This window comes from Vespa velutina, chromosome 16 (genome assembly GCF_912470025.1).
Source record: "Vespa velutina chromosome 16, iVesVel2.1, whole genome shotgun sequence".
Taxonomy (NCBI): Eukaryota; Metazoa; Arthropoda; class Insecta; order Hymenoptera; family Vespidae; genus Vespa; species Vespa velutina.
Window position 1 is genome coordinate 382,966 of NC_062203.1, and position 12,632 is coordinate 395,597.

Sequence of the window (12,632 nt, forward strand, 5' to 3'; positions counted from 1 at the left end):
AGAGAGAGAGAGAGAGAGAAAGAGAGAGAGAGAGAGAGAGAGAGAGAGAGAGAAAGGGAGGGAGAGGGAGAGGGAGAATTACCGTTGTCGCCAATTTCGGTTTCTGCTGCCGCTGCGTTTATAGTGTAATCTACCGCTCCTCGATTCCGCCTCCCTCATGCTACGTTGATATTTCTTCATTTTCACCCAGGATCTGCCAGCGGCGTCGTACGTACACCATACCGTCACCATCACCGACGCCAACACACACCAATTCGATATCACCAAACCTACGAGAGTCCATGAATTTTTCAGCTAGTCCCTACGTACTAGCGATCCATTTTCGATCTCTGCGGTACGATTAAACGCGCGAACGAGCGAAAGAGAAAAAATAAAAGAGATAAAAAAGTATTCCAAAAATGAGTCAGATATCGAACAATTCAAAAAATTCCTTTTTACTGATTATTTACAGATATAGTTTAGAATATATTTTACGTATAACTTTAATTCGTTCTTTTTATTTTACATTATCAATTATTTATTTATTTATTTATTTTTCAATTTTTTCCTACAAATATGCGCTTATAAGTAGGCATCATTTTACACATTGTCAACAATTATATTGACGAATGCCATCTATTAGAAACTTACTCTAGCCCTTACGATATGCAATACATTTATATATGCACGAAGAAAGATTAATGGTTGCCTACTAATAAGGATTAAAAAATTTCTTATTGATAGATGGCGCTCGCTGACATAATTACCGACGATGTATGAAACCTTGCCTATTGACAGGCGCGATATTTTTTATAATTTTATAAATTAATTATGTACTGATATTTGTTAATCACATTCCTAAGATATTTTTCGTGAATTTAATAAACTCACCCAGCATCACATCCTTAGCTTGGTCCACAGGGCAAGTTTGATAGAATCGTGTTAACCAAGTTATTCCTGCACACAACCATCCTGCTTCTACCAATAAGAGGACTGAAAAAAATAATTTACACGTAATATTTATAAATTATGCATAAAATAAATCACTTGGGATTTCGCAGGACAATTATGTATATAAATTTTCGTTAATAGGCCTAGTATATTATTTAACGATTGTTGAAATATCGAAGGCTTTGTTCGATGAAAACGGAAATGAATGACATGTTCATGTCGATATGCTTGTCGTAACTTTACGGTGGATAAGGTTGAAGGTATTGGCAATGCTTTCTTCTAGCATCAAACTCGATGCAGCTTACGACAAAAGCATCTCTACTTTTGAGAAAGAAAGAGAGAGAGAGAGAGAGAGAGAGGGAGTAATCCGTTCGACGATGAAGGAACGAACGAACACTAAGAGGCTTCGAAAGAAAAGCATTTGACCTAATTTACCGTCTTCTAAGTTATCTAAACACATGTATATATTTATACAAAGAGAATTTTAATGATCTCCTTGTCGTTTTCATATTGTTTCGAAATATCGTATAAAAAATATGTAATAATAAAAAAAAATCAGTGTAGCTATATTCGTACGTAGAATGACGAAAAAAAAAATCGAAGATAAAAAAGCTATTCGCGACCCCCATAACGATTTTACCAATCAATCGGACGTGCTCGGAAAGGTTATCGAATTTTTTCCATCCAAAACCATAGAGATTTTCTTCGGGAAATAGCAGACCACATCGTTGGACTCGTTCCAAATTCGTTGATACTGCAGTACCATCTCTCTTTTCGTAAGATAGTTCAAACGAAGTAATTTCAGTCTGTTCTCGAAAATATTTAATGAAATAGAAAGAGAGAATATCGAAGTAACATTGATTTTTAAAATAAGTAAATGTACATTCAATGAAACACGAAGTTTGGTCGAGAGAGCAAAAGAAAAAAAACGAAAAAAAGAAAAAGAAAAAAAAAAGAAAAAAAAAAAAGAAAAACAAATAAAAAGAACGTTTCGTTGATATATCACTGAAACAATATATTTCTCTCGTTTCTCGAAAGTCTTTTCGCGTACTCGAATTGTAGCAGTCATCACACATATACGTTTCCTGCTCCCTAAGCCTAAATTCTCTCCCCTCATGAGTGATCGTTTATTACGTCGAAGAACTTAAGGGTGGAGAGCCGAGTCCTTATTAATATTCGCCCTGTTGCCCTGAGGAGATTCCAAGCATCGGCGAAGGTAAGTGGCTCGTGCCACGAATCTTTCATTTAACGATTCATTTCCTTCCTCATCAGTCAATCAACAAAGTAGAAAAGTTAAATGTGATTTAAAAGGACAAGATGTCTGTCCAATAATCACAATGATCTATGTAAATAAATTTTTGCTCTAGATGTGATCGAGACAATAAAATGTCTGATCTCTTTGTGACACAGATAAAAGAAAATGTCAACGTGAAAGGTTAAGATATTAATACAATGCATCAATCTTTGTAGCAGAGAAAACGAGCTATAAAATTCTTGAAATATTCTCTTTTATGTTTCTCAATCATACAACATTATCTTCATATAAGTTCTTACGTATCAAAGCCAAGTTATGAACTCTTTCCTTTGAATGATTTTTAATAGTTAGTATCGCAAAAAAAATTCAAAACTTGAAGGGCAGATGATAAGACAAGTAAACAATGTTTGCCAACGTGAATCTAAACATTGACCTTGTCTGAGGTACTCTCTATGATACATTTTTCAACTTATATTTCTTTATGATGAATATGTATAAATATGTATATAAGTATAATAAAATGTATTAATAATTTACTATACTCGTTTTTACTATAATTTACTATAATTTACTATACTACGATACAAATATTCTACTTAGAAACGTAAATATCTTATCGCTAAAAAAGCAACTCGATTGTTCAATATCATTTATATAAAATAAATATAATGTAACATGCAAAAAACATATTTTTTCTTAATAAATACTTACATAAGCGAATATAAAGTATGTATTGCATCGGTGCCCTCACCGCAGTGTCCAGAATACTGCCTCTCGTTGCAAGAAAACAGATTGAGAACTCTACCACCATGGAGACTATGAAAAGCACGAGATAGCCTAATATGTATTCCCATAGAAGAAATATACACATAACACTGCGATCCCATTGAAGGATTCCCAATAGGACTCCGAGTACTGTCACCCTGTAATAAAATACATATAGCTTATATAAAAAAGAGAAATTATTATTTCATTTATTTATTTTATTTATAAACGTTCTCTCTGATTTTGTTATCCTTAACAAAAATAACGTAAGCGAAGTAAAAAAATAACTAAGTAATTTCTGTGCGAAAAAAAATCAATAAAACGTCTTAGAAATTCGTCTAACTCGAAAAAAAAAAAAAGAAAAAAGAAACTTTCGATATATAAAAATAAAGTTACGTATCTCTTGAATTTTCTCTCACTTTCGATATCGCAATGGAGTAAGAATAACACGTGGATTCAGACTTAGGGATTCTTGCTTAGGGCCATGCGAAACTGAAAAAGAGCAAGGAACACGTTTATAACGGAGAAGGTACGAGAGACAAGTACATACGTAAAGGGCAAAAAGGAATGAAAAGAGAGCTGCGTGAAAGATGAGGAAGAAAAAGAAAGGATGGTAAGGGTAGGATAAAAAGGGGATCGTTGCAATGCGTTCTGACTTTGCTTTTTGTCTAAATCCAATCCGATGTATTTACATATGAATCTTTAAAGAAATATGATCCACTTTCAAACTTTGTATCGTTTGAAGCCTAAATCGATTGAACTTTTTTAAAAGTTCAATGAAATGTAAAAAAAAAAAAAATAGAATGAAATGGAGAAGGAAAAAACTTCGAGTTCATTAATATTCGATACGACCGATTATAGTTACAGGTTAATCCATTTGCAACGTGATGCATTCTAGATGCACTTGAAAGCTTTCAAGTCGTTAGATCAACCGGAAATGACCTTCAGAGATCAGATCAGTGATTTTCGACAGCGAGTTGCGGCGATGTGCCCTTCGATGCTGCCAGTTAATCGCATTACCACGATCATTTGCCGCTATAACGAGGTCGCCTTGTACCAACACATAAATGATGAGCGACAGAATGGAGTGAATTGCTTTTGAATGGAGCTTTGTGTAAATGGAATATAAATTCATATTTATACACATTATATATATATATATATATATTATTTAATGTAAAGTAAAATATTGTGGTTACATAAACCAAATTAAAAAGAAAAAAAAGAAACAAGAAAAAAAGAGAGCAATGAAATTAGAGATTAATCGATAAGCACGTTCAGTAATTGTCGTTAAAGAAAGTGTTAATTAATTCATGAAAATCATTTAATTTCTTCATTTTACAAGAATTGTTCGTGATCATGGTGAGACGCCGAGAAACGGCTCTAACGAGCTCCATCGTGACAAAGTTTGTAGAACAAGTACCACTCCATTCCCATCGCTAGAAGAAGCCCCATGAGAGTGAGAGAGAAGTATACAGAGAAGAGGCAGAGGCAGAGGCAAAGACAAAGAGAAAAATAGAGAGAGAGAGAGAGAGAGAGAGAGAGAGAGAGAGAGAGAGAAGATGGTTAAGAACTAGAGACGAAGGGCCGACGAAGTCTTGGATGCTGCGTGGTCCGTTGTATCGATTTACCTTCCAGCAGCTTTTCTGCAGTTTCCACCATATCGACCGTATAGCACGTTTCTCTCTTTGTTTGCGTGCTTTAGAAACGAGTGCATTTATTTCGTATTCTTCCTACCAACGACCAGCTTGTTTGTATCACAAACACGTTCATCTCAAAAATATTGCCAAGCCAGGAGACATTACTCTTTCACATTTATTCAGTTTTTTGTCGCTGTAAGCTCTTTCATTTCACGTTATTTATGAAATTGCTAATTGTAATACCTTTAATGACATTAAAATATAAAACAGAATCGTTCGTTTCAGAGTTTGTAAACGTAAAAGTAGTTTTGTCCGCGATGATATTTTTCCGTATACAACGTGACAATTACAGCTGACTTTTCGATTAATTAAATTTCTAATTTTAAATACCACAAGGAAAATAATATGAATAAGGACATATCAACTTGTTTAACGAGACTTCGGTTAACAAGTTCTAAACTTTACTACGAACTTGAATTATCGTATCAACTGAAAATGACTACGCATTTATAAAATGAGAAATAGCAACATGATAATTCATTTACTTGAAATCAAAGGACACGTAATTCATAAGCATAAATCACAAAGAGGATTGGAAAAAAAAAAAGATAAGGATTTTATTCTTTTTCGAGAGAAAGAAATAAATAAAGAAACGGGAGTTGCCAATGTGTCTGCTTAATCTAAGAGAATAAGACGAGAAGACGAGATAAAGACGAGAAGGACAATTCTGTATTTCCGATCATATCAAAAGTGGGTCAATTGACGTTACTTCCGTTTCTTACGTTATCCGTAATGCAATCTCTCACGTATGTAATAGTAGAGAGAAAAGCTTCGATATTTATATTTTACTTTATAACAGACGTCCTCGTTCTCGAAGCTCGAAATGTTAAAACTTACGAAATATAAAAAAAAAAAAAAAAAAACAATGAAAGAGAGACAAGTTGACGAAGACGAAGAAGAAGAACAAGGGTTAAAAAAAATAATAAAAAGCTTGTACGCGTGAGCTTTTGAAAAGCACTAGATGAAAGTTACTCTTTTGTCGCTTGTACATTTCCTACTTCTCGTACATCGGGTATCATTTGAAGTTGTCTGCCTTGAAGAACGGGAATATATTGCATGGTAGTATATCGCGAATGAAAAAAAGAATATCTTTATCTATATGAATGCGTCTACGTATATCAGTGTATATATGTATGCGTTTTAAGCGAGTTCGTCTACTACATGATCAAGCAGCACATGCATTTCTTTGACGAATCGTTGATGAAAAGAGAAACGAAAAAACCCCATATACAAACATGTTTGTGAAATTTTTCTCTGGCAAAAAAAAAAGAAGAAAAAGAGAGAGAGAGAGAGAGAGAGAGAAAGAGAGAGAGAGAGAGAGAGAGATAAATGCATCGACGAAAAGAAGCGAAAGGAAAGATTTGAATCGTTCCGATTGATTGCTTGAAAAACGTCTACATATCTTTTATTGTTGCAGCCATTTTCTTCTATCAAAAGGATGTCTAAAGTTAACGATTTTCTTATCCTATATAGGTGAAAGTATTCTCACAGATAAGAAGTGAAAATCAAAGAGAAGAAAAGTTGTTTTTTTCAATCTCGAGATAAATGATAATGGTTTCTTCTTATCTTTCTCTTTTACTCTACTATTACGTATTTAAAGATAATGAAAAAACTGTCTACTTTTTTTCCTAACAACGACAGGTGCTTTACAATCATGCGAAGCTCTCGATAAAAAACAGCTACAGTTCATTACCTCCTATTGTCGATTAATCTTATATTATTATATGTATATAAAATTCTAAATGATTGTTGTTTATTACTAGCAGACAAAAAAGAAAAAAGGAAATATTCCAGATTAAAAAGAGCGTAAAACTTTTTAATCAAACGACTATATTATCAGATTTTAACCAATTGAAAAAAAGCGTCGAATAAATATAACGTTCAGTTGCTTCCATTTAATTTCAACTCTCACAAAATATTTCACTTAGAGGATCGTTGAGAGAGTTAAATACATATATATACATACATATATATATATATATATATATATATATACACATACAGGCTAGATTTGAAAAGTTTTACGCTTCAAATAGACTTTTATATGAATAATGTATAAATTCGCTCTTGTTTTAAAACATCGATACGCTTTAGTTCTTTGACCAGTTTCGTAAATAACAAAATTCATCAAAGAAATTTAACTAAATCGTTTTAGATTCAATAGAAATTAGTGTGAAAAAAAAATTATTTTATATTAAGAAACATTGATTATTCAAGAAATAAAATAAATATATTCTAAATTTAACCTAAACGAGTGTCATTGACTCGAACAGTTGCCCCCTGGGTGCAGCCATATAACGATATCGCGTCCGTTTGGTTTAAATTTTCTACCAACTCGATCCTAATTCGATTACTCCGTGCGATGGTGAATTGATGTATTGAATATCTAACGACAAAAAAAGAAAAAAAGAATGAGCCATGGAAATGATCCCAGAAGATCTATGTCGATAATGTTTTCTTTGTGAAAATGAATCTGCATTATCGAATTCCAATTAAATTATTACTTTAATTTAGTACGACATGTCTAATCATAATTTCGAAATGGTACACGATATCTATTTTCACATAATTTATATATTTCTCTCTCTCTCTCTCTCTCTCTCTTTTTCTGTTGGATATACATATCTATGTGCTATATATTTAACTATAATAATAAAATAGCTGAATTAAATTTGATAAAATGTTATACACTTTACCTTTGATATCACGGTAGAATATAGTTATTAATTGTTTACAATCTATACAAGTAAAAAAACAAACGAATAATTTTTTGATACACTGTGTAGACGTATACGAATCTAAAAAAAATATATTAAAATTTCGTATGAAATCTTTAAAATGAGGTTATGTACATACATAAATGTTGTTAATTATTCGAAATAAAAACTTACGAGTTAACAGGAAGAATATTGTCCATTTTTAACGGGAAGATGCTTTTATACTTCTTTTTGAAAATAAAAAGATATATTACGTTCTTTAACCTATATGGAAATAATAAGTCTCACTTCTAAGAATTTATATACATATAAGATCATGCTTGGAGAAGCAAACATATCAAATTTCTATGAATTCTTACGATCGCCGAGCTCAATTCCAGATATTCGTGTGCTTGTGTTGCAATGTGCGCGTGTTGATGTCTGTGTACAAGCAACGCGAACGAGAAAATTTCATTTTTATTGCCTACTACCTTGACATTAAAAACAAGTATTTTTCAAGAAATTATATAGATCACTATGACAATAATTCTTCTCAGAATTTTTATAGGTCAGTCGTATCTAAATATATAGATCGAAGTCTTCTTTTTTCCAACATTATTATTTCACGTCACATTCGTTGCTTCAATTTCTTCTTCTTCAAGCAAACCGAAGATTTCCGAAAATATCCGATTATTCGTATTATCGAAATTTCGATTATTATTATCGAAAGTTCGATTATTACTATCGAACCGATATTTTAATAAAATAACGAAATGAAATTAAAATCAAACGTAAATACTTCATATTATATATTATTAGACATTAATAAATGTTAATAGACACGTATAAATAACGAAATGATTTCCATATATTTACAAGATATATATATATATATATATATATATATATATATATATATATATATACATAAAGCTATTAATGATCAATTTTATCGTTATTCAATTTTCTTAAATTTTCATTTTTCTTAATAATTTAAATAATGTTTTATTATAACAATAATACTAATAATTTTGTGTTCTTTTTTTCCTTTTTCAGCTACAATGAAAGAAGAATCACCAACGTAGAATTATGTTTGTGTTAATGTATCATTTTTTATTATTTTGTGGTTAGGATGCTCATCGTGCAAGGGATTAACAATCACTCCAGTAAGTAAATTTTATTTTTTAAAGTTTCTTCAATAATATATATTAACAATTTATTATATTAATTATATTGTTTTTAATACTAATAGTACTATTAAGAATTCTAGTTTGAAGATTAATTTATTTTTACGACTAATTTAAGACGAGAAAGATAAAATGTTCGATTGACTTTAACCTAAAAATTGAGATATTTAAAAAAATATGGATTTATTTTTATCTCATTTTTTCAATTATCTTATTTAACTTTTAAATCAACAATTTTAAATTTATCAATAATGCAATTTATTGAAAATGATTGGAAGTATGTTAATTCCATAGTAAATTTATAATTATTCAAAAATAAATTGCATTTTTTAATTTAAAGTTTAATGTTAAAGTTATAATTAAATAGTAATACATAAATATGGAATTTAATAATACATCAATATATTAATATCTAGTATAAATCTAAAAGTAGTTATTCTAAGAAACATATACTTTGTATATATCTAGGATGTACAAATTATATGTCAAAATGATGTTAATTAAATCAAGATAGCTGTATTGGAATTTTTAATAAGATATTCAATAAAGAATCCACGCTCTTTCTCACAGATAGGTCAGGATAAAGACGAGATTGATGCACCTTCAATCGACTTCGATCGGGTCGAAAGAATGTTTATTAAACGTGATTGATTAGAATGACATCATAGTCCGTAAATATCACGTGATAATATTTGAATCATTATTGCGATCAATCTAAATTTAAATCATATAATGCAAATACAATTAACTTCATACTTGAATATGTTTAAGGAAATATTTCTTTTTAAACAGATATTAGATAACATTAGAAAATAATTTTTTATAGAAACGGATTGAAAATCTTAAAATAATTATTTTATTTAATTATTCTTATATAGCCTCTTTCTGATATCCTGATGATAATTAACTAAAAACGTAAAGAAGAACTTTTCAAACGAAGGAAGACACATTAGGAACAAATTGCATCTCTATCAAAGCTGATGATTTGAGTCATTAATTAGTTTGAGGTTTGTCGACTACAAGCCGACTGCAATAGTACATACGAAAGTACTTATATCGAGATAGATGATATGAAACCACAGAATAGCTAGCACATGATGTCAGTCCCTTGTATATGTCAGTGGAAAGTGCAAGCCAAACGCGTGCCGTTGCAATTTATCGCGTATATGCCGTTGGGCGAAACTTCAATTAAGTTACGAGTTAGGACACGAAAGTTTGTTCTACTTGAAGAACATTTTGCTTATGATTAAACGATGAATGCAAAGTGGATGCATATTAAATGTACTTAAATGTTTTATTTTACGACGCTCGATATTATTAAGCTAGAGAACTTATTTCGTCATTAACGGTCAGTATGAAGAAACGAAGAATCATAAATCAAGTGTACTGTCAACGTTTTATATCTATATTTACTATGTAAAGCGATTAATTGCCGACGTTTTCTCGAATAGAACAATAACGATCGTTCTTCCATCGTTCCAATTTGCTCGAATGGTTCTGCTTACTCGAACTACTTGAAATAGAAGTAAGTCGAAGATCGAAGAAGACTTGGATAAGAAACAGACAATGGACCAATATACAATTCTACAAATCAATATACGATAATATCATAAAATTCAATAGTAAGACTATTCTCTAAGAGAAAATCCAACAGTATAAGAACATCGCGTGATTTTCCTGCGTGTCTATAGACCATTTATTCGAATAAAAGAGTTAATAAGACCGTCGATATCGTTGAGCATCGAATAACATAAAACTGTAGGTCGAGAATGGCAACCAGAGAATCGTTCGGAGATTACGTTATTTCGTGATAAAGATATATATTTATCGTTTACCTACTCTTCTATACCATTCTCACGACATCGTGTTAATAATAACAGTAATAATAATAATAAAATAATAATAATAATAATAATAATAATAATAATAGTATAGAGTAGAAAACTATTAAATCAAGTAAAATATTCATGTGTGTTTACAAAAAATCGTTCTACTTAGTGTTAGTTATTTCTCGTATAACAATTAATTGATATTCTATCGTAAAGTATATATATATATATATAATTAAATATTTATATATTTATATACCTACTCTTTGTAAATATTTTTTAATACTCTGTATACCTATACATTGAAATTTTTTCGTGAAGAAGTACCGTTAAAAAAAAGTAATAACATGGAAAATAGTTTCCATATCGAAAAGCTACTTTGAAAGTTGCTACAAGAAGAAAGAAGGGTCAGCTCTCTATCGAACGTCGAACGATTCGAGAACGCGATATATTCCCGTTGGTACTTTCGTCGTTCATCGTTGTTCTCGTCATAGAAAAGAGAAAGAGGAAAAAGACAAAGAACGATTTAGCACGGTAGGGTGCCAGCACCCCAAAACCTACGTGGCGAACCCCCAAGCTTACCCCCGCCTATGAATGAGTCGCAAAACAAAAGGGGGAAGTTCGATGGCGAATTTCGTCCGAGCAAGGGACTGTCGAAGCGTCATGTGGGTGGATTTGCATTGGTTCTGGGAGACGATTTACACCCTCTCCTTCTGTGCACACATATAGTATAGTATACTAATTTTTTATGCAACTTTTATTACCACAACTTTCAACGGACTGCTTTACGCATTTTTATTTATTTATTTATTTATTTTTTTAATTCTTTTATTTCTATTCCTATTCCCTTCGTAATATTATTATTCAAATGTTTGATCAAAAGGATTCTATGCCAATGCAAATATGCAATCGACACTTTCGAGAGCTCTGCCAAGATTGATTTTACGGAACCGTCTTTATTTCGCATCTGCTCTGTCACGATAGGGTTCCACATTGAATTAAAGGTTCGCTTGATTAAAGGGACTAGGCAACCTCCGACCTCTTGAATTTACAACGATCGATAATAACGATAGTGATTTCCTTACTAGATTGGAACACTCTTATACTCAAGTCGCTACGATGAAATTTTCTTATGGAACTTTCTGATCTTCTATATTAAAGCATTCGTTTTTTATATCATAAAAGGAAGGAAACCAAGAGCGGAAACAATTTCTACATTCTAATCAATTTTCGAACGAAGCAAAAAGTAAAAATGTATCATTGACGTAAGTTCACTTTCAAACGTGATACATAAAAATAGATTGATGATCGGAGATGAGTATACAATTCGTTTGTAAGTTTAGCAGCACGTTACAGAAAATTTTTTTATATTTACCTGTATAAAGAATGAAAAAATTATGACCACGATAAGTTCACGTTACAATTTCTTTATTTCTTTGATTTTATTTTCTATCATTTCACCATTACGAAACGAAGAGCAGATAAGCCTAACTGAAAGAGAAGAAGAATTTGTAGATTTCTATTTTCAGCAGAGCAGAGTTACGTGTCAGGCCTGTCGGTTGAGTGGCAACGAACATTCACCGATTGTCACAACAAGCGTGGCAACCGAAAACATTCTACGTCTTGCACGAACCCTTTTTCATAGATTCTATATTCTTTCTACGAAAATACGACAAGGCAATGTCCTTACGCGATAGTTAGCTCGATAAAAATCATACTACTTTGTAATAATTACTTTTCTTAACAAAAAAGTGCATTCTAAAATTAGCACTGTGATATAAAATGTATCGTACTCGATATCGATTCCAGCACGGAAAATTTATGGTATTAAGTATTAAATAAAAAGAGGAAAATGACAAATTATATAACGAGAAGTAATTTGCATTCTCATTTTAGAGTGAAGATCTCGAGATAGTAAATAATAATTCTTCGTGCTTTACTCCTACAACTTTCTAAGTTCTAACAGGCTAAGAATTATAAAAATTACTAATAAAATTCTCAAGGATTCAGATAATTTTTATCAATTCGTCATCCTTCTTTTAACTAGAAGAACGTTTCGAAATGTTACATCTTTTTAGGTATAGGTATTAAACTATACAAATAGGTCAGAAACTTTGTTATCATTGAAGTCATTTTTAAAAGCAAAAATAAAAGTACGAGATAAGTATAGAAGCGCGCTAAGTAACTTTTATTTCAAATCCGTGTTACGTACATACGTACAAACCAAAAGAAATAAAATTCTCCAATGTAAACGTTAACACATACGATCA

At 31.2% G+C, this 12,632-nt stretch overlaps 1 protein-coding gene across 11 annotated transcripts in view; it reads right to left on the minus strand.

The window, feature by feature from the left end:
• The window catches only part of LOC124954810 (diacylglycerol lipase-alpha), a 31,591-nt gene that overhangs the window by 11,504 nt on the left and 7,455 nt on the right, over positions 1-12,632 (minus strand). For 5 of the 11 annotated variants that reach the window (XM_047508314.1, XM_047508316.1, XM_047508306.1 and 2 more), the window contains 4 exons: positions 3,370-3,442; positions 2,897-3,108; positions 871-972; positions 83-269 (listed from right to left, as the gene is read on the minus strand). In XM_047508314.1, coding sequence (XP_047364270.1) covers positions 83-269; positions 871-972; positions 2,897-3,056 — 449 coding nt within the window. In that variant the 5' untranslated portion in view covers positions 3,057-3,108; positions 3,370-3,442. Of the gene's footprint in view, positions 1-82; positions 330-870; positions 973-2,896; positions 3,109-3,369; positions 3,443-12,632 lie in introns of those variants that run through there. The other 6 variants (XM_047508309.1, XM_047508308.1, XM_047508315.1 and 3 more) reach the window with 2 other exon arrangements.